Raw genomic sequence first — 27,107 nt, forward strand, 5'->3', positions numbered from 1 at the left:
CTTTCTTGAGATATGGATTGTCTCCTGACCTTGTGAATAACATTACCCCTTGTTCCCTTTGTAACGGTTGCTGTACATTTGGTTTTCTGATCTCTATCATTCCTGAAAGAAGTTTCTTGTACCACAGCCTATATATACTCATAGGAAAATCATTAAAGCGCCTTTGCTCCGTCAGAGCTTAGGTCCCTAGGTCTTTTTTTGTTTCTCTCCCTCTCTCTCTCTCTTTTTCTGGCTGATTCTCTGGAGTGTGGAGACCCGTCGTGCTCACTTTCCTGCCAGGCTTCTAAGACCCTCTCAAGAAGGCACTTTGTGCCTTCACCCCCTTGAGGGGGTGCCTGGTGCCTTCGTGAGCGATGCAAGTCCTGTGTCAAGGGCTTTACTGGTCCTCTGCGTAAACCAGGAAATATCAGCCTCTTTCTCTCTTTTACTTTCTTATCATCGACTCCGTACCACCAAGTTCCGGTCCATTAAAGGACCACAACAGAGGATGGCTTTAAGCTCCTTGAATCTACGGAGTTGATCTGTGGCCTTACATGGTCAGGCAAAAAGCAAACTTGTGGCTGGGTCTACAGCTGTTAGTGCAAAGCTGGCATCGTCTGATGTTGGCAGAGGCCCTGTCAAGTCCACTTGCCACTGAGCCAAGAGGACCCTTCCCCTTACCACTCGTCCATTAGTGGCTGCCAGTCTATGGGGATAGAGGTTTCCTCCTGGCCACATGTGGGGCAATCATGGCAGGCATCTGCTATCTCTTTCCATGAAATAAGAAGATCCCATCTTTGAGGGACTGCCCGCATGGTTTTCGTCCCTGCATGGTGCAGGCACTGGTGTACCCAAGCTGCTATCTCATTGGGCGGAGCCTGTTCCACCCACCAGACATGCACAAGCATGTCTGTTTATCATTCTTCTGGCTCGCCAAAGGCAAATGCCCAGTCATATGTATTGTTATGTCCTTTTCATGCCTTAAGTCCCTCTGATCTTGTCACATGGCTTGCTCCCACATGGGGTCTATGGCCTACCAGCTAGTTTTGTGCCTTCCATGTGGTGATCCGTAACATTAGACCTTTATAAGCCACCCAACTATCTGTACAGATAGCAAGGGGGCACTGCTTCATTCTTGGCCACTATCCAGACAGCATGTAATTCAGCCCACTGCCTACTTTGACCAACTCTGGAATCAAACCATATGGTATCTCTGGCCAGCTGGATATCAGTGGCAGCCCAGAAGGAGGCCTGGCCTCCATTGAACCCATCAATGTACCTGGCTTGAACATCTATTGGTGGTTTACCTTCTTTAAATGGTAAGGGTCCTGGTTCCATCATTGTCAGGGTGTCTCCCAACATTTCTACTGTAAATGTAACAGGCTCTAGAATATGCTGCAGCTTCTGTGACAAAGGACTGTCAGACAAGTAGTTCCTTAGTTCTAGATATGCTCCCAATTTAGCCAAGGTTGGGGTCTTGCCACTCTCTGGTCTTGGGAGATGACACCCAAGATCATAGCCAGCCAGTACGTTGTTTTAACATGTACCAGAGCCTTCCCTGTAATCACTTTTGTGGATAATAAAGTGGCATACACAGCTGCTAGCTGCTTCTCCATCGAGTACCTCATTTCCGTCCCTTTCCATAATTGAGACCAAAACCCCATAGGGGCATGTAGTTACTCTTGCTGTTCCCACAGACCCATCCAAACCCTTCAAGGGTGATGTTTGTATTTAACTCTGAGGGCTTAATGGGATCCATAATCTGAAATGCCTCAGCCTGCTACAGTGTCCACTTAGTAACTCAGAATGCTTGTTCTATGATAGCCGACCATTCCAGGCCACCATTCCTTGTGAGTAGAAGGAGCATGCCAGTTGGGCAAGATGAGGTATTACGCCCTCCAGTATCCTAAGAGTCCCTCATAGGTCTGCAATTGAGCCAAAGTAATAGGTTGTAGAAACATTTATATTTTATCAATTACCACTTCCAGTATCACTTTTGTCTTCCCAAGAACTAGACAGACAATCCAGGCCCTTGGATTTTTGTGGCATTCTCAGCCAACCCATATGATTCCAAATGCTCTCTGGTGCACACTGTTCTAAATCTTCAAGAGAATCAGAGGTTAGTGACATATCATCAATATAATGGAACAGGTTCATTGATGTTGGGTGCTTCCATTTCTCTAAGTCTCCCACAGCCAGCCAGTGACATATAGTTAGGCTATGCAGGTACCCTTGGGGAAGGACCTGGAACATCCACTGTTTCCCCTCCCAAGTAAACGCAAGTCGACCTTGACTCTCATCAGCTATAGCTATAGAGAAAAAAGCATTAGTTAAGTCCACTACGAAGTGATAAGTGCCCAACACTGTGGTAAATTGGTCTATCAAGTCACAGATCAGTGGTATGGAGGCATGCAAGGGTGGCATGATTTTATTGAGTTCTCTGTAGTCCACCATCATCCGCCATGAGCCAGCAGACTTCTGAAAAGACCACAGTGGGGAGTTAAAGGGACTATGAGTGGGCTCTACAACACCCACTTTAGCCAGCTCAATGATGGTAATGCTTATTTCTTCAGGCCACCTGGTAGACAATATTGTCTCACAGCTGTTCCCCTCCAAGGTGCTGGCAATAACTGTAAGGGATGCTTCACATATCCCCTCACAATGGTCTTCACCATACACACTCAGGGACAAAATTCCCACACAGAGGTTTGCAACATTAGGCCTTGTAGAATATTTATCCCCAAAATATATTCCGTGATCAGGGATACACACAGTATACATCCACACAAGGAGCCGTCCAATTTCCAAAAGTAAGGACACAGCTTTTACCTTAACTGTTTGACTGCCATAGTCATCAATTTGGGCCCTAGGACCAGGGAGCTGCTCCAACTTGCCACAAAGAAGGCTGCCTTCGGCACTGTTGGCAACCAGAGCCATTACTCTCTGCACTAATGAATTGACCAGTGAAATGGAAGTTCTTCATGGGGCCTCTGGTCTCCACTTGGGCTCTTCAAGAGGGCACCTTGGCCTGAGCCCTGTTCAAAGTGGAAAAGGGCATCTGAAGGAACATCCTTGGGCGCCATGTAATCTTTAACTGAACTGTATCTCTTGCTGTGGGTGTTTCCCACACTTGGTAAACTGCTGCTCCAGTCTCAGTTCCTCCATAACTCTAGGAGTGTAGCACTGGGCTGTTTACCAATTTTATTTCTGTCAATTTCCACTGCCAGAAAATTGGCCCACATTTGTAACCACGTGGCCTGGATGGAGACTTTACCAGCTTGGCCCTCCTTCAGGGTGTTCATATTCCTGCTTCCTTTTGCCTGGCGTTGCCCCTCCACTTCTCAAGTCCTCCCTCATAGATGGGGTGTCCCATGTAGGGCTCAAGAATAGCATTCAGGGATTCAAAAGAGGTAAATAGGGCATTGTTCACTATGCCCCCATTGGGGCACATTTTTCAAAATGCCATCTTGCATGCTGCCTGTAAAATGCTCATCATCTAGACCGCAAGTATTTAGGTTAAACATAAGACTGTTTCATGCCTAGCTGTCTCACAACTTGGGTTAACTCGGCAAAAGTATGCCACTTATGGGTTCTAGGAGTTCTGCCGCTTCCGTCTACACAGTGCAGATGGCAGCATTAATCCATTCCACCAGGGCATTTGGCTAGGTATCCCCTGCATGAGTCGCCTAGTACTCTATAATCTTTGTCTTAATGAGGGGTGAGTGGTTATAGATGCCCACCGTTCTGTGTCATCCCGCGGAACAAACAATACCTTCCACTCCTGTGTCCCAGAGTCACAAAAGCCATGCTGCCAAGGGTTCCCCTTGCTTTGCCGAAATTGCTTACCCAAGTTAACCAACTCCACCTGGGTATATGGTGGACAAGTTGTGAACTCAGTCACATTGGGGACCCCTTGAGGATGTCTGCTCCACCCCGGGGGGCCACAGGCTGTTCATGTTTCACCTTCTGCTGTACAATGGGCCAAGCTAACAAGCAGGGACCCAAGATCTGATAACGTTCATCATCACTGTCCCTTAACTCTTCATTGCCCTAGGCAATGGGTTCATCAAGGCCACTCATCTCTTGCTCCAGTGTACATATACTCTGCTCTCATTCTTCTTCCTGTCTCGTCTCTGTAATTTGGACACTTGGACAGCTTGCCTGCAGGCACTATTCATATTAGCCTTCAGAGCAGTCAGGAAAATCCACCCCATAGTGCCAGAAGCAGTGCATGCCACTTTGTCCGGCAAACGGGAACTCGCCGTCTGTAACACCTTTTCAAGGCTATCCAGTGACCTGTCTGCCGCCTCCCGGTCCTCCACCAGGGCCCACATGGAGAGGACCACGGCCACCAAGTACCACATGCTATGCCGTGGCCACTGGCTTCCTCCATCCATTGGAGCCTCAGGCTCCCCTACCTGCTAGGTATCCTGCCCATTATGCTAATTGTCTCACTGATTACTGAATCAACAACAAGCAACAAAGCTGGAAGAAAATGTGAGGAGCCATAGGAACTGCAGACATGCTTTATTTGCAGTGGCTGATGCAGCAGCAAGGGATGTTTCAGGTGGACTTAATATTGGTATACAAAAACAAAGGTGGCAATTTGGCAAGTTATTGCATCACAATGCACGTGTGCATTGCTATAGATGATCTCAGCTGTTACATAACCACGTAGTTGTTTTTTACACAAAGGAGGGCAAGAGAGCCTGACTATCGCCATCTTGACTACTTACCATTTCTCTACACAAGATCATTTCCATTTTAACAAAGCCTATTTTGACCCCATCCTACTCTCTGCAAAGGTCCAGCATCACTTCATGTATTCTTTAAAATGGCACTTCCATACAGTTTTTTTCCCTCACAGTCATGTGTGTACAGAGGCTTGTTTCCCCTACCCTATCTCTATACTTTTGTAAAGTGTGGCCATTTTTAAGGTGAAAATACTGTAACTTCTGATCTAAGTTTGTGTGTGGGGGTGGGGAGGGGAGGGGCGGTGAGGGTTTGGGGAAATGAAAAAGAATGTTTTAGAATTATTTGGATATCAGTATTGACATTTATTTCCATTTCTTGTAATGATGCCATATTTATGCAATAAAACAGTCTTCGTTAATCCCTTGAAGAATAAATCAGTTTTATTCACCTAAAAAGCAAATCACTGACTTTATTTAAAAATTAATTTCACCTTTTTCATGGGGAAAACCTTTAAAATTTTCGGACTTTGAAAAGAACCTCCCCTCTTGTCGTAGAGATTAGTAAATCCAGGTGGCAAAATCCATGCTACTTCCACAATATCTTTTCTATACATTTTCCCTTTTTGAAAAATTCTTCCTTTTGCTCTTCACTCGACTTCGTTATCCTTCGACCCTCCCACCATATTTACTCCTCCTACAGGACCTCTGTCCGCAGTAGTAAATAGTTTTTCCAAGCAGTTAATTAACAGCTTTGGGTAGACACTGTGAAGCCCCGCCCCATAGGAGGAGCTAACACAGTCGGACCGAATTATGTGGTCGATCGTTAACAAATAAACGCTTAATCTTTTTAGGGGAGCTAAACACACTGAACTGAAACACACACAAAGGACCAATCAGAGGCAGCGGTTCCCGGAGCTCGGGGGGCGGGGCTGGGCAAGCGCCCTCCCACCTCCCAGCCTCCGGCCGCAGCTGTCTGAGCCTCGCGGGCTTCGGCAGGCCCCGCCCGCCGATCAGACGCGGCTGGATAGGACGGCTCTCTCCCTGCCTTCTATTCGGTTGCTGGGAGAGGGAGGGCGGGGGCGTGGCCTGAGGTGGGGCTCGCGGGCCCCAGAGAAAGGCTGGGAGGCGAGGGCGGGCTGGATTCGACGAGCGCCGCGGCGGTTGGCGAAGCGAACCGGGCGCAACCTCCCCGATGCGAAGAGCAGTCCCCGCTGACAGATCCTCTTCTTCCGGCCGCGCCACCCGGGAGGCGGATCCCCGGGGCCTGAGGAGGCTTCCTCGGCCCGCGCCTCCGTCCCTCCCTCTCCTGCGGGTCAGCGGAGCGGCCTAGGAGGAGGAGGAGAAGGAGGTCTATCGGGGGCGGCGGCGGGCCGAGAACGCGCTCCCCCTTTCCCGGCGGCAGCGGCGGCGGCGGGGGCAGGACAATGGAGGTGGCTGTGGAGAAGGCGGCGACGGCGGCCGCGGCCGCTTCGGCGGCAGCTGCCGGGGGGCCCTCGGCGGCGCCGAGCGGGGAGAACGAGGCCGAGAGTCGCCAGGGCCCCGACTCGGAGCGCGGAGGCGAGGCGGCCCGGCTCAACCTGTTGGACACTTGCGCCGTGTGCCACCAGAACATCCAGAGCCGGGCGCCCAAGCTGCTGCCTTGCCTGCACTCCTTCTGCCAGCGCTGCCTGCCCGCGCCCCAGCGCTACCTCATGCTGCCAGCGCCCATGCTGGGCTCCGCCGAAACCCCGCCGCCCGTCCCCGCCCCCGGCTCGCCGGTCAGCGGCTCCTCGCCGTTCGCGACCCAAGGTGAGAGGCGGGAGGGTAGGGTGGGGTGGGGAGGCCGGCGCCCCGGGGCGGCGCGGCGACCCGCTGTCACGTCGCCGCCGCCCGGGGTGCTCGGCGGGGGAGGGGCGAGGAGGGTCTGTGCTGGCGGCGGTGACATGGAGGGCCCGCGCGCTCTGCGGCGTCCGCGCGGCCCGCGAGCAACTTCCCCCGGCGCTGTGGACTTGGCCGAGCTGCTGCTCCCACCCTCCCGCCCCCCAGCCTTCTCCTCCCGGCTGCGTGGCCCGTGCAACCCGTACTTTTGTAAACCTCTGTCGGAGTGCACTGTTGTCTCTCTCCGGCCCTTTGCCGGCTGCATCTAGTTAACCGCTACCCTCTGCCTCCCCGCAGCTTTGTCCAGGTGATCCTAATCATCTCGTCTGTACCCACGTTATTTGAGCTGGCGAGGGGAAGGGAGGGATGAAGATGCGGTGGTGGGGACTTTTCTTTGGTTACATATCGGATTCTGTTTTTTGGTTTTTTGTCTTGCGTGTTTGGGGTTATTTACCTTGATGAGCCCTTAGTTCTCTCCGATAGGGACAAAGGAACTAAGAGATGGTGTTTTGTGGTGCTTCTCTTTGGGGAGATTTTGTTCTGAGACGGTAAATGGTAAAGACAAATAGAAAAAAGTGATTTGGATTGCAGCATTTTCTTGGATTTTGTGGACAGCAGCTGGAAATGTTGAAGTTACTGTTCTCTTTGTGGTGTTTGTTATCGTATAATGAGACTTTTGACAGGTAGGTCCCATTGCTAACGTTAACAGGTTTTGAAACACAAAGTTGAAGTAAGCACAGTAAATTGTTTGTAGTAGAATAATTGAGGTTTTCAACGTTTACATGGCGAATATTTGAGCACCTCCCTTTAAAAAAGACAAAGTAACCGGAAACAATTCGGTTTTACATATACTGCCTTTTTAAAAGGGACTAGTTGATGTAGTTACAGAAAAATTGCTAATTAAATAATTGAGCTAGATCAAAGAACACGTGAAATTGATGCTTTTAAATAGGTTGCAGTTAGACTCTTGATTTATTTGTATGTAAGGAACAGTGTCTAGTTGAAAGACAGTTTTCCATGGGTCTGGCTGTTTCTGCAGAGCTTGCCAGGGGAGGTACTGACTGACTGCCCTTTGTTTCTCTTTTTAAAGGATGTTTGTATAAGGAAAAGCCTTGTATGGTAGAGACAGTGTCTACCATCACAGCAAAGAGGAACCATGTATATGGTGCAATAGTAACAGATCAATGTCTCCCGGGGTAGAAGGCAGGCATGCTTATTGCCCATCATAAAAGATTAGGGTTCCCTAAACTTGGGCTTCCTCTCCTGCAACACAGCCCATTGCTTGTGTTGCTTAAGCAAGTGTCAACTGACCCTCTTCACCTTGCCAGGTGAGAACTGGGGCTCTGGGAACCAGTGCTGAAGTGTTGATGCTTTGGCTTATGTTATTACTGGAAGTAATAAACTGCCCTTTGTCTCCGATTCACCAGTCTCCTGCCTTCTCCCAGCTTCCATGTTAAGCTAGTACTTTGTTAGTTTGCAAGTAGGGTAAAAATCTCAGATCCTTCATGCTAATTTGCTCTTGACATGGCCCACCTGTTGGAAAGTTAGTACAGGTGAAACTTAAATTTTAGTTCTTAATTTTTAGACACATTTAAGGGTTGTTTTTATTTATATTTTAAATGTTTAAAATGGCCAGTAGCCAATTAGGATCTGAATTTTGCATAATTCTAGAATTAAGATGTATTGTGTTCCAGGGCTTGAGATTTAGATCTGAATGAATGAGAACATGAGTAATAAAAGCTCTGATCCTCAATTCTGAAGCAAGTTTGCAATTATAAAGTTCTCAAAATGTTGCAGTCTCCAAATATTTTTTCTTTGTGTTTGTATTGTAAGCCAGAGTTCAGGAAAGCTTTTAAATTGGAAGGTAATGTTTTTGTTTTTTTTATACTGAGGAAGGTGTCTTTTACAAACCAATACTTCCGCATATATTGCTAAAGAAAAAAAGTTAGGATTATCTTCAATAAATTAAGAATACTATGTTGAGTCTTAATAACTTGAATATTTTCTCCCTTCCTCTCTCCTTGCAGACTTATTCTAATACTAGCTGTAGCAAAAGTTAATAGACACTTTATTTCAGAACCACAGTTAACCCTTAAGCAGCACGGTTTGAACTGCAAGGGTGCACTAACACAGATTTTTTTCAATAGTAAATACTAGAGTAGTACATGATTTGTCATGGGTTGAATCCAAGGAGCAGAACTGGCATGGGGAAGGTCAACGGTAAGTTATATTCGAATTTTTAACTGCACAAGTGTCAGCACCCCTAACCCCCAGCTTGTTCAAGGATCAACTGTAAATAAGGTTCATTATCTCTGTTGTTCTTCTCCTAATGAACTTGTGGGGACAGGCATCAAAGGTCAAACCACAATCCTGTCAGGAGCTAAGCAAGTAACTGAGATGGGGAACTAGAAGGCTTGGGTAAAATAGGGAATGGTGGGAGAGAAAGGAAGGGAGCAAACTCTACTTAGCTTCAGCTGGTTGTCCTGTGATAGGGCAGGACCAGGGTTGGAGGATCTTTAATTTTTAATGAGAAGTCTGAGGTCTGGAGAAATGTAACATTTCTCTAGTATTAAATATTGGCAAGTAATTAACACGTACTCAGTGTGGACTCTTTCTGCAGGCCAAACAAAACTAGTTTTGTTGAGGCAACATGTGTTGCAGTTAAACTCAGATTTACATCTAGTCAAAGCTATGGTTTTTCCAGTAGTCATGTATGGATGTGAGACTTGGACTATAAAGAAAGCATAAAGATTTAGATAGGGGATTTCCAAATTTTCACTTTACTAGAATAACCTGGTATGCTTGTTGCAAATAGTTTTCTAGACCTCTCACCCCAGAGAACTCGGTATGTCACAGCTTTACTTAAGAGTTCTAGATAATCATAAACCCTAGTGGTTGGGTTTTGTTCTGTGTGTGTGTGTGTTTTAGTTCAAGCTGTATTATTCCAAAGTACAGTTGCTCAAAGAGGATTCTTTAGAAAATGAAGACCAAATTGAAAATGTAGTGTTCTCAGCACCATCAAACCTAGTTTCCCTTTCTGTTAAGTGCTTTTTGTTGCTCCCTTTGTTATCCTAAATGAACTTTAGGAAGTGTTTTCTAACTTTTTTTTTTTTTTTTAACAAAAATCAACATAATGGTTTGATTGTTGTAAAGAAGAAACAAAGCTAATTTGTAACAACAAAGATACAGTTTTTGTAAATGCTTAGACACAATTCATGGTAGCCGCCAAGCCCATATTGAGAACATTGTTTAAATTTTGTATGGCTACCAGTTAGAAAATGAGTGACCACAAGACTTTTCTTAGTATGCAGTAATGCCCAGGAAAGGGGGAAGAGCTTGGAAAATATTTTCTTTAGATACATTATAATACATGAAATCAGGAGACAAACTGATCTTAAATGTTATAATGTTGTGAAATGTTACAATGTTATTTAATATTTTATAGTGGGGATGTACTGTTCAGCCAAAGAGTAGCAAGCTCTAAGAGCTATTTTTAAAGAAGACTGAGCACACTTTAGAAAGGGGTCACTTTAGTTGTCAAAGGGAGAGTAAACTATGAGTCCATCAGTTCCCTTTGTTAACTGGCAGTCTATAACACGTAACCATCAATTCTGGGAGCTGATTTCTTTTGTGAAGTTTGTTCTGAAATATTTTATGATACAATGTTCTTTAACAATATTGAAAGTGGTATTTAAATTTTTTTCATTTCCAATTGTTGCTTACACTTTGAAATACAATTGACTTTTGTATGTTGATTGTATCCCACTCTCTTGCTAATAAATTCAGTTAAATCTAGTAGTTTTTGTAGATTCCTTAGGAATTTCAACGTAGACTAACATGTTGGTTGCAGGTAGTTTTACTTATTTCTTTTCATTTTTTTTATAATTCATGACAATTTTTTCTCTTACACTAGCTAGGACTTCCAGAGAAGTTTAGTTAGTTTCAGTATTAAATGATAGATGACATTCTTTTTCTTATTCCTGATCTTAGGGATAAAACATTAAATTGGGCACTGTCACAGCAGGGGATGGAGGGTGGTATGAATTGAAACATACACAGTAGCATTGAAACACACACACCACCGTGCATAACACAGCTCGTGAGAAGCTGCAGTATAACACAGGGAGCTCAACCTCATGCTCTCTGACCATCTAGAGAAGTGGGGTGAGGCTCGAGAGGGAGTGGGCATGGATATACTTATGGCTGATTCACGTTGTTGTATGGCAGAAACTAACACATCACTGTAAAGCAATTATCCTCCAATTTAAAAAACAAAAATTAAGTTGCTCACCATTAATATGTTAGCTTCTTTGTTTTTTATAATTGCCCATTATCAAAAAATTAACAGGTTCCCTTCTACTTCAAATGTCTTAAGGGTTTTTACCATGAATGAATGAAGAATTTGGTCAAATGCATTTTCCATATTTATTAAAATGGTTATGTGGTGGATTTTGTTTTTTTTTTTTCCCTGTTACTGTGGTGACTTACATTGATTTTCATATGTTACACCAGTCTTGAATTCTTGGTCACAGTGTATTGTCCTTTCTGTGCATTTCTGATTTTGACTTGCTAATACTTTAAGGATTTTTTTTTTTCTTATATTCATGAAGAACATTGGTGATACAGTTATCTTATGTTCTTACCTGATTTTGGCATCAAGGTAATACCTAAAAATATGGTATGAGGTGTTCCCTCCATCTCTGTTTTCCGAAAGAGTTTTTGTATTAATGTTAATGCCTCCTTAAATATTTGACAGAATTCACTAGTGAATCCACATGGGCTTGTTTTCTTTATGGGGAGGATTTTGATTAGGAATTCAGTGTCTTTAATAGAAATAGGGCTATCAGATTTTTTCTATTTCTTCTTGAATCTATTTCAGTAAATTGTGTGAATAAAAGTATATGATTCAGCTATTTGGTACATTTATTGGCATGAGTTTGTTCATAACATTCTTTTATCCTTGTAGTGTGTTCAGGAGCTCAATGATGTTTCATCTTTTGACCAATGGGTTGCCTAGAAGTGTGCTAAATTTATAGATGTATGGGGGACTTTCTAGATAGCTTATTTCATTAGAGTAAAAAAAAAATGCTCTGTAGGATTTAAATCTTTTGAAGTTTATTGAGACATTTTATGTCCTAGCATATCATCTATTTTGATGAATGTGCACTTAATTTAAATTCTCAGTTTGCCGGGAGTAGTGTTCTGTAAATGTTAATTAGGTCAAGTTGGTTGATAGTGTTGTAAAAATACGTTATATTTTTATTGTTTTTTGTCAGGTTTGTTTTTTGTTTTTGTTGCTTGTTCTATTAGTTATGGAAAAAAGAATGTTAAAATCTTCAATCATGATTGCTTATTTATCACTTAATTCCTTTTTTCCAGTTAGTTTCTGTTACAGGTATTTTGAAGCTTTGTCTTACTGATGGATTGCCTGCCCTAACACTGAAATGTTCTTCTTTATCTTTCATACTATTTCATGATATCTGTTGTTGTTCAGTAGCTCAGTTGTGTCTGATTCTTTGTGTTCGCACGGACTGCACACACCAGGCTTCCTTGCCCTTCCCCATCTCCCAGAGCTCGCTCAAAGTCATGTCCATCAAGTTGGTGATGCCATCCCACCACCTCATCCTCTGTTGTCCCCTTCTCCTCCTGCCCTCAATCTTTCCCAGCATCAGGGTCTTTTCTAATGAGTCGGCTCTTCATACCAGGTGGCCAAAGTACTGGAGCTTCAGCTCCAGCATCAGTTGTCCTTCCAATTAATATTCAGAGTTGATTCCCCTTAGGATTAACTAGTTTGACCTCTTGCAGTCCACGGGACTCTCAAGAGTCTTCTCCAACACTACAGTTCAAAAGCATCAGTTCTTCGGCGCTCAGCTTTCTTTACTGTCCAAGTCTCACATCCATACATGACTACTGGAAAAACCACAACTTTGACTAAATGGACCTTTGTCGGCAAAGTGATGTCTCTGCTTTTTAATATGCTGTCTAGGTTTGTCATAGCTTTTCTTCCAAGGAGCAAGCATTCTTTTAATTTCATGACTGCAGTCACCATCTACAGTGATTTTGGAGTCCAAGAAAATAAAGTCTGTCACTGTTTCCACTGTTTCCCCATCTATTTGCCATGAAGTAATGGGAGCGGATGCCATGATCTTCATTTTCTGAATGTTGAGTTTTAAGCCAACTTTTTCACTCTCCTCTTTCTCTTTCATCAAGAGGCTCTTGAGTTCTTCTTCACTTTCTGCCATAATAAGGGTGGTGTCATCTGCATATCTGAGGTTATACGTATTTCTTCAGGCAATCTTGATTCCAGCTTGTGCTTCATCTAGTCCAGCATTTCACATGATGTACTCTGCATATAAGTTAAATAAGCAAGGTGGCAATATAGAGCCTTGATGTACTCCTGTTATCTTATTATAGCTATCAGTTTTCTTATCTTTGTGTTTAAATTGTATATTTTTTCCATCCTTTTACTTTTAACCTTTATATTTTATCTCTTAGAGGTAATGTATGATTGTGTCTTGCTTTTTATCCAAGTTGTAAAATTTTACTTTTAATTGTTTAATGTATTTACATTTTAAGTTATTATTAGTATGATCCAGTTTAAGATTGCCATCTTTTTATTTATTTTCTCTTTCTTCCCTGTGGGCTTCTAGTATCTTTTTTCCCCTCTCAATCCCTTAGCAGCTGCTCTCTGGTAAACTTCTATAAGTCTCACCCTGCACATGCATGGTAGCCTCAGCCAAGGAATCAGAGAAACCCTTCATAGATTGCGGTACCCTTCCTCTGTGCAGTTCCCTTCTCTCGAGTGCTTACCTATTTCACCCCCCAAATTTTCCTCTGGCTTCTAATCTGTGTCCTGCTTAGGCCCTAGTTCCCTGTACCACAGCCAGAATATAGTTCCCAGGTAGAGAATCAAGATATTATAGGGGCTCACTTCCTGAGTTTTCCCTTTTTCAGGGATCACTGGCGTCCATTTCTGTGTTCAGTGCCTGAGAACAGTTAACTTCATATGTATTCTTCCTAGTTAAATATAGTTGTTCATGTCAGACAAGCTTGTCCTGCTGTTAGTTACTCTGTCCTGATGGACAGTGGATGTCAGAAGACCATTTTTTAATCACATTGCTTTTTCCCTCTCTACTCAGATGTGGTAATCAGCAAACTTTGGTCGTTAGATCTCTAGACTTTTCCCTTTAATTCTTTCTTCTTAGAGACTGCACCAGTTTAAACTGTCACATAGATGCACATGTCTCTTGTATCTTCCTATAACCTTGATCCCTTTCTCAAATTTTACTTGTGTATTTTCAAGTATATACTAGACCAGTAGTCTCTAAAATGGAATGTGTGCCATATAATGAAATAAAATACCTAGTGAGGAAGGGAAAACATTAGAACTTATTTGCATAAATTAAATTTGAAAGTACTTGCTTGTATAGATTGTTGTGGTCTCATGACTAAGCATGCCACTTGGCTGCGTTGCACATACCATATGATGAAGAGAAGTGAGGGTTGCTGCAAGCCCAAAAGGTACCTTTGTGTGAGTTAGCAATAAGGCTTTTCTTGGCATATATAGCACCTGGGGAATACCTGGCTTAGCAAGTGGTGTGTCTGTAATCATCATTTGCCCTGTTAAATTAGGCAGTCCCTGGTGCTGTATCTGAATCTCCCCTTGCCTACCCACCAGATTTAGTTGTGCTTAGAGCCCTGGAAGATTGAGACCTGGGAATCTTTCATAAAAGCGAAAGACAAAAATAAAACTATACACAGCTGCCTTGGAGGTGATGAGATTTCTCTACTGTAGACTCTATTGTGTTTTTCTTCACCTGCAAATCGTTACACAATTTACATGTGCTTGGATAAGCTTATGGACTTTAACTGTCAAAGATTGAAGGTCATGATAGGCCATTACCAGGATCCTGGTGTAAAACCCTCTATTCTCCATTCCTAGGGAAGTTCCATATGGATGCCGCTCAAAGTCCCGTGGTCTCCAGAGTCTGAAAAGTCCCTAAATTTTTAGATGTAGGGCACGTGTGCCATAACCATTAAAAGTGATTCCCACCCCCAAATCTATGGTCAATTCATCTTTGACGAAAGAGGTAAGAATATACAGTGGAGAAAAAGTCTCCTCAATAGGTAATGCTGGAAAAACTGGACAGCTACTTGTAAATGAATCAAATTAGAACATTCTCTAACTCCATTTACAAAAATAAACACAAAATGGATTGAAGACCTACATATAAGGCTGGATACTATAAAACTCCTAGAGGAAAACATTAGGAAGAACACTCTTTGACATAAGTCATAGCAGTATTTTTTGGATCTGTCTACTAGAGTAATGGGAATAAAACAAAAATAAGCAAATGGGACTTAATTAAACTTAAAATATTTTGCACAGTAAAGGAAAGCATAAACAAACAAACTGGTAACCTAAGGAATGGGGTAAAATATTTGCAAACAATGTGACTGACAAGGGATTAATTTCTAGAATACATAAGCAGCTCATATAGTTCAATTAAAAAAAAAAAACTCAAAAATGGACAGAAGGCCTAAAGACATTTCTCCAAAGAAGACATCCAGATGGCCAACAGGTACATGAAAAGATGCTCAACATGGCTAAATATCAGAGAAATGCTAATCACAATCACAATGAGGTAGCACTTCATGCTGAATGGCCATCATCAAAAAGTCTACAAATAATAAATGCTGGAGAGGTTATAGTGAAAAGGGAACCCTCTTACTCTGGTGGGGAGAATGTAAATTGGTGTAGCCACTGTGGAGAAGAGTATGGAGGTTCCTTAAACTAAAAATAGAAATACCATATAATCCTGCAATTCTACTCCTGGGCCTATATTTGGAAAAGGTGAAAACTTGTAATTTGAAGAGATACATGCACTCCAATGTTCATAGCAGCACTATTTACATTAGCTAAGACATGGGAGCAACCTAAGTGTCCATTGACAGAAGACTGGATAAAGAAGATGTGAATGGAATGGAATATTACTCAGTTCTGTTCAGTCACTCAGTCGCGTCTGACTCTTTGTGACCCCATGGACTGCAGCACGCCAGACTTCCCTGTCCATCACCAACTCCCGGAGCTTACTCAAACTCAGATCCATCGAGTCAGTGATACCATCCAACCATCTCATCCTCTGTTGTCCCCTTCTCCTCCCACCTTCAGTCTTTCCCAGCTTATTACTCGGCCACAAGAAAAGAATGAAATGATGTCATTTGTAACATGGATGGACCTTGAGGTTATCATACAAAGTAAGTCAGTCAGAGAAAGACAAATGCCATATATGATTTTTATGTGTAATCTTAAAAATGATGAACTTATTTATAAAACAGAAATAGATTCACAGATATAGAACAAACTTACCATTACCAAAGAGGGAGAAGGTGGGGGGATAAATTAGGAGTTTGGGATTTAACAGATACACACTACTATTTCTAAAATAGATAAACAACAAGGTTTTATGGTATAGAACAAGGAACTATTCTTAATTTCCTATAATGATGATAATGGAAAGGAATCTGAAAAAGAATATGTATGTATTTTTATATAAACTCCAATATTCTTGTCTGGGAAATCCCATGGACAGAGGAGTCTAGCAGGCTCCAGTCCATGGGGTCACAAAGAGTTGGACATGACTGAACAACTAACACTTTCATATATATATATATACACACACACACACACACACGTATGTATGTATGTATGTATATAAAAAACTGAATCACTTTGCTGTATTCCTGAAACTAACACAACATTGTAAATCAACTGTACTTCAATTAAAAAATGATAAATTCTTAAAAAAAAAAAGTGATCCCCAATCCAATTAAAAGTGTAGAGGTAGTTCCAGTTAAATCTATAATCAAGATTGAGTACTGTTGACTTGCTTCTTCCCCAGTGACAGAAAGCTGAGCTCTTAGAAATCAAGACTGCTCATACTTGATAATGTCGTCAATGTTTTGTAGAGGACTAGATACTTGTCATTCTTGACACCTGAATATGCAATCAGTGGTGGGTTAGCTGGCGAGGAGATCCACATTGTGTAGAAAGCTATAACCGTTAGTGCCTGGTTGCTGCCTTATTTTGTGTTTAATTTTTTCAGGTGTATGGAGTTGATGGTGGTGTGAGTTTTCCCACCATGCTTAAATTGTTTGAAATCTCATTTTTAGCTATCTTAATACTAATTTTCAAGTATAACATTAGAATAGCCGAACTGACACATTATAGGTTTTTCATCAGTCTTGTTAGGAAGTTAACAGCAGTGACTATCTAGGTCTAACAAGGAGTGGACCTGAAAGTTTCAAAATTAATAAGAAGATTCTTTGAAATTGACATTTACTATTTTAATGATGAACTGCGCCTTAAGTGTATATTACATCTTGGACCATTAGTCCGTAATGGTATGAAACTTTCATGATTAGAAATACATTTAAGAGTATTTCATTCTTTAAAAATATCTTATATTTTTGTGATTTATTATGTACAAGGTACAGTAGTTTTTAGTATATATACATAATATATATGTAGGGTGCTTATTCAGATATTTGTGTTTAAAACAATGCATGAATATGACTATCAGCTGAATTATCTCAATGTTTTTGCATGTTTGTCTAGTCTTTAAAAACATTTTTCACATTCTCCTTAAAGTTGCAAAACAATCCTATTCCTCAAAGAACTTCGTTTTGATTTCTTTTAATAAAAATAGTTCATAGGTATTCATATTATGGTACAACAAAATTTAAATTCTTAAGTAATATTATTTAATACTTAATTCTTAATAGGAGTTCTTAATAGAAATTCTTAAATAGCAGTCATAATTACCAGAGTATCTTTATTTTGATTATGGATGGATAGGCTCCCGGGGATCTCTTAACTAAATATCTTCATCACTAAGCTTAGCCAGGAAGAGAGCCTAAAGCACTTGATATTTTTAGTGTCTGTCTGTCTCTATACTGATGCATGTTGATTTCTATTTCTTCCTCTCCTCATCAATCTTCTAGACTTGTCCTATTGTTCAAGTTCTCCTCCCACTTCCCTGACCCTTCCTTTTTTATCTTCTTGCTGTCTTCTGTTTCTTCTTCTGGTCTTAGAAAATAGAGTGTGGAGATCACCTAGGACAAGCCTTTAGGAATTCTTACGTGTAATGACTACTGGGCTGCCCTTGTGGCTCAGCTGGTAAAGAATCTGCCTGTGATGCAGGAGACCTGGCTTCCATCCCTGGATTGGTAAGATCCCCTGCAGAAGGGAAAGGCTACACACTTCAGTGTCTGGCTCAGATCTTGAACTCCTTATTGCCAAATTCAGACTTAAATTGAAAGTAGGGACAACCACTGGACCATTCAGGTATGACCTAAATCAGATCCCTTATGATTGTACAGTTGAAGTGAGAAATCTATTAAAGGGACTAGATCTGATAGAGTGCCTGAAGAACTATGGATGGAGGTTCGTGACATTGTACCGGAGACAGGGATCAAGACCATCCCCAAGAAAAAGAAATGCAAAAAAGCAAAATGGCTGTCTGAGGAGGCCTTACAAATAGCTGTGAAAAGAAGAGAAGCCAAAAGGAAAGATATACGCAATTGAATGCAGAGTTCCAAAGAATAGCAAGGAGAGAGAAGAAAGCCTTCCTCAGTGATCAATGCAAAGAAATAGAGGAAAACAATAGAATGGGAAAGACTAGAGATCTCTTCAAGAAAATCAGAGATACCAAGAGAACATTTCATGCAAAGATGGGCAATAAAGGACAGAAATGGTATGAACCTAACAGAAGCAGAAGATATTAAGAAGAGGTGGCAAGAATACACAGAAGAACTGTACAAAAAAAGATCTTCATGACCCAGATAACCATGATGGTGTGATCACTCACCTAGAGCCAGACGTTCTTGAATGTGAGGTCAAGTGGGCCTTAGGAAGCATCACGACTAACAAAGCTATTGGAGGTGATGGAATTCCAGTTGAGCTATTTCAAATCCTAAAAGATGATGCTGTGAGAGTGCTGCACTCAATATGCCAGCAAATTTGGAAAACTCAGCAGTGGCCACAGGACTGGAAAAGGTCAGTTTTCATTCCAATCCCAAAGAAAGTCAATGCCAAAGAATGTTCAAACTACCACACCGCTGCACTCATCTCACACGCTAGTAATGCTCAAAATTCTCCAAGCCAGGCTTCAGTAATTCATGAACCATGAACTTCCACATGTTCATGCTGGTTTTAGAAAAGGCAGAGGAACCAGAGATCAAATTACCAACATCCACTGGATCATCAAAAAGGAAAGAGAGTTCCAGAAAAACATCTATTTCTGCTTTATTGACTATGCCAAAGCCTTTGACTGTGTGGATCACAATAAACTGTGGAAAATTCTGAAAGAGATGGGAATACCAGACCACCTGACCTGCCTCTTGAGAAATCTGTATGCAGGTCAGGAAGCAACAGTTAGAACTGGGCATGGAACAACAGCCTGGTTCCAAATAGGAAAAGGAGTCTGTCAAGGCTGTATATTGTCACCCTGCTTATTTAACTTATATGCAGAGTACATCATGAGAAAAGCTGGGCTGGAGGAAGCACAAGCTGGAATCAAGATTGCCGGGAGAAATATCAACAATCTCAGATATGCAGATGACACGACCCGTATGGCACAAAGTAAAGAAGAATTAAAGAGCCTCTTGATAAAAGTGTAAGAGGACTTTTATCTTGTGAAAACTTTTATCTTGTGAAAAAGTTGGCTTAAAGCTCAACATTCAGGAAACTAAGATCATGGCATCTGGTCCCATCACTTCATGGCAAATAATGGGGAAACAGTGTAAACAGTGGCTGACTTTATTTTTTGGGCTCCAAAATCACTGCAGATGGTGACTGCAGCCATGGAATTAAAAGACACTTGCTTGCCATATGACCCAGCAATCCCACTTTTGGGCATACACACTGAGGAAACCAGATCTGAAAGAGACACGTGCACCCCAATGTTCATTGCAGCACTGTTTATAATAGCCAGGACATGGAAGCAACCTAGATGCCCATCAGCAGATGAATGGATAAGGAAGCTGTGGTACATATACACCATGGAATATTACTCAGCTGTCAAAAAGAATTCATTTGAATCAGTCCTAATGAGATGGATGAAACTGGAGCCCATTATACAGAGTGAAGTAAGCCAGAAAGATAAAGAACATTACAGCATACTAACACATATATATGGAATTTAGAAAGATGGTAATGATAACCCTATATGCAAAACAGAAAAAGAGACACAGAAATACAGAACAGACTTTTGAACTCTGTGAGAGAATGTGAGGGTGGGATGTTTCAAAAGAACAGCATGTATACTATCTATGGTGAAACAGATCACCAGCCCAGGTGGGATGCATGAGACAAGTGCTCGGGCCTGGTGCACTGGGAAGACCCAGAGGAGTCGGGTGAAGAGGGAGGTGGGAGGGGGGATCGGGATGGGGAATAAGTGTAAATCATATCAATGTATGACAAAACCCACTGAAATGTTGTGAAGTAATTAGCCTCCAACTAATAAAAAAATTTAAAAAAATAAAAAAAAAAAATAAAAAAATAAAAGACACTTGCTCCTTGGAAGAAAAGTTGCGACCAACCTAGACAGCATATTAAAAAGCAGAGACGTTGCTTTGCCAACAAAGGTCCATCTAATCAAAGCTATGGTTTTTCCAGTAGTCATGTATGGATGTGAGAGTTGGACTGTAAAGAAAGCTGAGCACTGAAGAGTTGATGGTTTTTAATTGTGGTGTTGCAGAAGACTGTTGAGAGTCCCTTGGACTGCAAGGAGATCCAACCATTCCATCCTAAAGGAGGTCAGTCCTGAGTCTTCATTGGAAGGACTGATGTTGAAGCTGAAACTCCAGTACTTTGGCCACCTGACTCATTTGAAAAGACCCGGATGCTGGGAAAGATTGAAGGCAGGAGGAGAAGGGGATGACAGAGGATGAGATGGTTGGATGGCATCACCAACTCAATGGACATTAGTTTGGGTAAACTCCGGTAGTTGGTGATGGGTAGAAAGGCCTGGCGTGATGCAGCCCATGGGGTCGTAAAGAGTTGGACATGACTGAGCAACTGAACTGAACGACTACTGGATAAGAATGAACCTGCAAAGGAGACAGACAAGAAGTAGGAGAAAACCAGAAAAATGTAGTATCATGGAAGTAAAAGAAAGAAAGTGTTAACAAAGGCAATAGTGGTTCATAGTGGCAAGCTCCTGCAAGGGCTAGTAAGAGAGGCCAAGAGGATTTTAGGGTTAGAAACGTGGAAGTCTTGCAAAAGTATGTTTTGGTAGAGAGGTAAAAGGGAAAACCATGTTAGGGTGAGTAGGAGGTAAAGAGACATAGATGGAAAATTTACCAACTTTGTAAAAAGAAAAAAGTTTACTTCTGGGTGAGGGAGGAAAGGGATAAGGCAATACCCGGGAAGAAAAAAGGAATTGAGGAATATTTGTTCTTTTTGCAATTCGGAAAGACTTAAGCATGTTTGTTTATTGTTTATACAATATTTAAAGGTTACTCTCCATTTTACAGTTATTACAAAATACTGGCTATAGTTCCTGTGTTGTGCAATACTGTCTTACATGCAGTAGTTTGTATCTCCTTCCCCTTATCCTTATATTGACCCCCCCCCCCCCGCCCCGACACAAACACATATATACTGGTAACCCTAGTTTGTTCTTTGTATCTGCAAATGTGCTTCCTTTTTGTTTTCTGCACTAGTTTACTGTATTTTTTTTAAGATTCCACATATGTAAGTGATATCATGCAGTACTTGCCTTTCTCTGACTTACTTCACTTAGCCTAACGCCTTCCAAGTCCATCCATGGTGATGCAAATGACAGAATTTTGATTTTTTATGACTGAGTAGTTTTCCTGTGTGTGTGTGTATACACACATACCACATCGTCTTTATCCAGTTATCTGTTGATGGACACTTAGGTTGCTTGTGTATCTTGGCAATTATAAATAATGCTGCTGTGAACATTGGAGTGCATGTCTTTTTTGAATTAGCATTTTTGCTCTTTTCAGATACATACTAGGAGTGGAATTGCTGGGTCATATTGTAGATCTATTTTGGGATCCATTCAAGTGAGCTACTGAACATACAAAAGAGATGTGTGACTGTGTGAGGCCTCTGAGAAGGCAGAGTAGGATTGATCCAAGGCATAGGTAGAGGCATTGGTGACTGGATAGGAGAAGAAACATTTTCTTTATTGTAAACAGGAGAGAAGGCAAGAAAAGTCATAAATATAGAAGGTTTCTCTGTGTGTCCTCAAAGTGGATGGTATTTCCCAGTAAAATGTATTATGATTGCAGATCATGTTTGCTGCTAAAGATCAAAATTATGGTGATACTGAAACCGGTTCTGATGTGATGTAGCCACAGAGTGTAGTCTGTACCTGAGCTCATGGCTCTTGTGAGGAAAAAAATTCCTTTATTGAGTTGAGCAGATAATAGAAACCACTTGAGGCTTGCAGCAAGGAAGTTTTTTGAAAAGGAGCAGAGACTTCTGACAGAGATATCAGAAGAAGGTAGAGAGAGTACCCACTTGGTTAATTTGAGCAGAACATTATATACTTTTCAGTTGGCTGCTAAGAATAGATAAAAAGAATACCTCTAGGTTGTAAAAGTTCCACCAGACCCTTTCCCAAGGCATACATCCTGAGATAACTTCAGTATAAAAGATTAGCCTGTTACAACTCGTCATAGGAAACTTCTCTTACAAATATAGGAAAACAACATAATATGAATTATGGAATCTACTGTGGTTTTACACCTTTCAAAGATATTATATAAGAAAAAAAGACAACATCTCTCTGAATAACAGATCTAAAGAAATGGAGATAGCATTGTACCTTAAAGTAGAGATATAATGAAACCTATTTCTGCAAGTAAAACAGAATGTTATGTAAAAATAACATAAACCAGAATTACAAAATTTGGAAATGAGATGACTGTGCTACAGAAGTCATGAAAAGAAAAACTGAGAGCTAAGGAATAAAATTATAAGTATTTCAGAAATTAAAACGGAAAGTTCTTGAATAGACACTCTTGTCCTCGTGCTCAGTCCCACAGTTGAGTCTGACTCTTTGTGAACACAGGGACTATAGCGCACCAGGCTCCTCTGTCCATGGAATTCTCCAGATGAGAATACTGGAGTGGGTTGCCATTTCCTCCCCAGGGGATCTTCCCTACCCAGGGATCAAACCCACATCCCCTGCATGGGCAAGCGAATTCTTTACCACTGAGCCACCTGGGAAGCCAAGACACTCTAGAAACTACCATAAAAGAAGTAAAGGGTAGAAAAGATGAAAACAAATCAAACAAGTAGAGAAAGAGATCAAAGAAATTCATAGAGAAAAAGACAAGATCTTCTATTCTCATACCCATAAATAAATGAACATTTATAATAGTTGTTGTTCAGTCACTGAGTCATGTCCAGCTCTTTGCAACCCCATGGACCGCAGTACACCAGGCTTCCCTGTACCTGAAGAGTACTAAAATAAAGGAACAGGAAAAAAAAAATTACATTCCAAGAAAATGTCGTTGAAAATATGATAAACATCTATATTGAAAGGGCATATCATGTACCTACAGCCACCACTGAAACATGTTCCAGGGTTTTAAAGAAAACATTTTGGACATCTATAAAAAAAGACTACATCACTTATAATGCAAAGAATGTCAGATTATCACTGGACTCCAACATCAACATTAGAGTCCAGAAGACTGTAAAGATTTTGAGATTTTCACAGGAAGAAAAGGTGAGAAAAACAATATCCAAGGTGACTCAGCATTAAAGAAGTCTACCTACCGATGTAGAGACTATATCCAACTGATTTTCAAGCATAAAGGCTACGTGTAAGAACTTAGTGTTGTCCTTACACCCCCTTACTAAGGATGCCAGATTTTGCTGTGTTTTATTTCTCATGTTAGTATCAGTTCAGTCCAGTCAATCATATCCGACTCTTTGCAACCCCATGGACTGCAGCACGCCAGGCTTCACTGTCCATCACCAACTCCTGGAGCTTGCTCAAACTCATGCCCATTGAGTCGGTGATGCCATCCAACCATCTCATCCTCTGTTGTCCCCTTCTCCTCCTGCCTTCAATCTTTCCCAGCACCAGGGTCTTTTCCAAGGAGTCAGTTCTTCTGACTCCAAAATATTAGAGTTTCAGCTTCAACATCAGTCCTTCCAATGAACACCCAGGACTGATCTCCTTTAGGATGGACTAGTTGGATCTGCTTACAGACCAAGGGACTCTCAAGAGTCTTCTTCAAAACCACAGTTCAAAACCATCAACTCTTCAGTGCTCAGCTTTCTTTACAGTCCAACTCTCACATCCATACTTGACTACTGGAAAAACCATAGCTTTGACTAGACGGACCTTTGTCAGCAAAGTAATATCTCTGCTTTTAAATATGCTGTCTAGGTTGACATAGCTTTTCTTCCAAGGAGCAAGCGTCTTTTAATTTCATGGTTGCAGTCACCATCTGCAGTGATTTTGGGGCCCCAAAAAGTAAAGTCTCTCACCATGTACAGTTCTAACTGTTGCTTCTTGACCTGCATACAGATTTCTCAGGAGGCAGGCCAGGTAGTCTGGTATTCCCATCTCTTTAAGAATTTTCCAGTTTGTTGTGATTCACACAGTCTAAGGCTTTGGCGTAGTCAGTAAAGCAGAAATAGATGTTTTTTTGGAATTCTCTTGCTTTTTCTGTGATCCAACAGATGTTGGCAATTTGATCTCTGGTTCCTCTGCGTTTTCTAAATCCAGCTTGAACATCTGGAAGTTCACGGTTCACTGTTGAAGCCTGGCTTGGAGAATTTTGAGCATTACTTTACTAGCGTGTGAGATGAGTGCAATGGTGCAGTAGTTTGAGCATTCTTTGGCATTGCCTTCTTTGGGATTGGAATGAAAACTGACCTTTTCCAGTCCTGTGGCCACTGCTGAGTTTTCCAAATTTGCTGGCATATTGAGTGCGGCACTCTCACAGCATCGTCTTTTAGGATTTGAAATAGCTCAATTGGAATTCCATCACCTCCACTAGCTTTGTTCGTAGTTATGCTTTCTAAGGCCCACTTGACTTCACATTCGAGAACGTCTGGCTCTAGGTGAGTGATCACACCATCATGGTTATCTGGGTCATGAAGATCTTTTTTGTACAGTTCTTCTGTGTATTCTTGCCACCTCTTCTGAATATCTTCTGCTTCTGTTAGGTCCATACCATTTCTGTCCTTTATTGCCCATCTTTGCATGAAATGTTCCCTTGGTATCTCTGATTTTCTTGAAGAGATCTCTAGTCTTTCCCATTCTATTGTTTTCCTCTATTTCTTTGCATTGATCACTGAGGAAGGCTTTCTCCTCTCTCCTTGCTCTTCTTGGAACTCTGCATTCACATGGGTATATCTTTCCTTTTCTTTTTTGCCTTTAGTTTCTCTTCTCTTCTGATTATTATTCTTTTTGGTCAGACAAGTTTACTCACTTGTTTAAGGTGGTGAATGCTTTTCTTCACCCAAAAGATTGGTTTTTGTCCCTTTTGTAATGAATACTTCCTATGAGTTTGGGGATCTATGAATATTCAGTTTCCCAAATCCTTGGATGGACATGCACTGCTAACTCGTGCATTTATCAGTTGTTAATGTCATGTTGCTAAATGGTGATTTTTTTATATCATTCCATGCTTATTGGTTGATAATTTACTTCAGTGACATTTTACTGCTTCAGTGACATTTCCCTTTTTCATTTATTTATCATTATTAGGGGCTTCTCTGATTTTTTTATTTAATATGTTATAATCCATTTCTTTTTTTTTTTTTTTTTAATTTTGATAATCAGATTGTTCCCATTTGGGTAGTACAGACCCCTTCAAGTCTACTTCTTGTTTGACACAGCCTTGTTGATTTTTGAACTTTACTTTCTGACAAAACACAGAGTTTCTAGATTTGTCTTATACTTTTTCTATATCAGCCTGAATTATTTCTCCAAGGATCCTTGATTCGTTATTTTGATGAAGTCCAATTTATCTTATTTTCTTTTGTGCTATATCTAAGAAGTCTTTACTTACCACCAATGTTTTCTCCTTACAGTTTCTTAATTTTATGTTTACGTTCAGGTCAGTGATCAGTCTTCAGTCCATGTTGATATGTGGTATAAAGCATAGATCCAGATTCATCTTACATGTGGATGTTTTCACTTTCTCACCACTGCTATTGAGAAGGCTGTTCTTTGTGCTGTGCTGCCCTTGTCAAGTGTCAGTGGTCTGTGTGTGTCTGGGCTTCTTTCTGGCCTCTCTGTTCTATTCCACTGATCTGTTTGTCTGTTTTTATGCCAGTACTATGCTGCTGAATCTGTATATTACTGTCAAAAGATCTTATTTCAAAAAACAACAGGGAAGATGTTCTGCAGGAAATTCTTATGTCTAACTGTAGAATTGAATTATTAATAACAGGGAGAAGGGGTGACAAATTAGTATTCACTTGTTTGTTACATGCCCTGACAAGGTAGACATAATACAATTATTCAAGAACTTAAAGAATATAGTTCATGTAAATCTTTCCTGAGGAAGCTGTTAGAGAATACATTTCAAGCAACCAAGAAATGATTTTATAGGCTTATTGATTGCCTTATAGAAATTCACTACGGCATCAAAGAATATTACTTTAAATAGATACTGGGGGATTCAGTGCAGAGATGATATGAGAGGCAAAAGGAGCTAATTTCTATATTACTTATACTAGGGAATCAATAGACAGTATTTATGAAAGGACTAAGGTTATATAAAGGTATTTATATAAAAAGGACCATTAGGACAAAAACCCAAACTGTTCCTTAGATACCAAAAGAAATATACTAAGTCACTTCAGTCGTGTCCAAATCTGCAACCCCATGGGCTGTAGTCCCCCAGGTTCCTCTGTCCATGGGGTTCTCCAGGCAAGAATACTGGAGTGGGTTGCTGTTTCCTTCTCCAGGGTATCTTCCCAACCCAGGGATCGAACCCATGTCTCTTATGTCTTCTGCATTGACAGGCAGGTTTTTTTTTTTTTTTTTTTTACCACTAGTGCCACCTGAGAGGCCTCAAAAGAAGTACGGAAGGGGCAAAAAAGAACAAAGGAAATAAACACAGTGAAATAATTGTCTGTCTCTCTGTGAAAGAATTGAGACCATATCAGGCATATCATTACATGAGCTTAACTGGCTTCTTAAGAGAAATATATTTTGAAGTTAATTAACATAACAAAATCTACCCCTGTGCTGTATGCAAAAGATACAACGACAAATCGAAAGTTAAGAATAAGAGGTTAGACAAAGATATGCCAGACAAAGAAAACAGAGGTCACTATTTGATGTTGCACAAAGTAGAACTCAGGCTAGAAATTCTTTGAAGAGGTAACATAAGATTATAAGCTGCAAGTCTTAATGAAAATGTATTATTGGACAGATTGATATTAATGGCAATTTTGATGATTTTTTTAAAAGTTTCAGGAGAGTCAGTAAGAATTAGAGCATATTAATAAAAGAAGACTTAAAAATCTCAGTTGAAAATGTGTCAAGTGACCAGAAATTTTAT

The 27,107-nt window shown here is 41.1% G+C and overlaps 1 protein-coding gene across 2 annotated transcripts in view; it reads left to right on the forward strand.

Moving 5' to 3' along the window:
• Positions 1–5,766: 5,766 nt before the first annotated feature.
• Positions 5,767–27,107, forward strand: part of TRIM24 (tripartite motif containing 24) — a 108,294-nt gene continuing 86,953 nt past the window's right edge. The window contains exon 1 of one of the 2 annotated variants that reach the window (XM_043463825.1): positions 5,767–6,461. In XM_043463825.1, coding sequence (XP_043319760.1) covers positions 6,098–6,461 — 364 coding nt within the window. In that variant the 5' untranslated portion in view covers positions 5,767–6,097. The remainder of the gene's footprint in view (positions 6,462–27,107) is intronic. The other variant, XM_043463824.1, reaches the window with a different exon arrangement.

Source organism: Cervus canadensis, chromosome 3 (assembly GCF_019320065.1).
Source record: "Cervus canadensis isolate Bull #8, Minnesota chromosome 3, ASM1932006v1, whole genome shotgun sequence".
NCBI classification, from domain to species: Eukaryota; Metazoa; Chordata; class Mammalia; order Artiodactyla; family Cervidae; genus Cervus; species Cervus canadensis.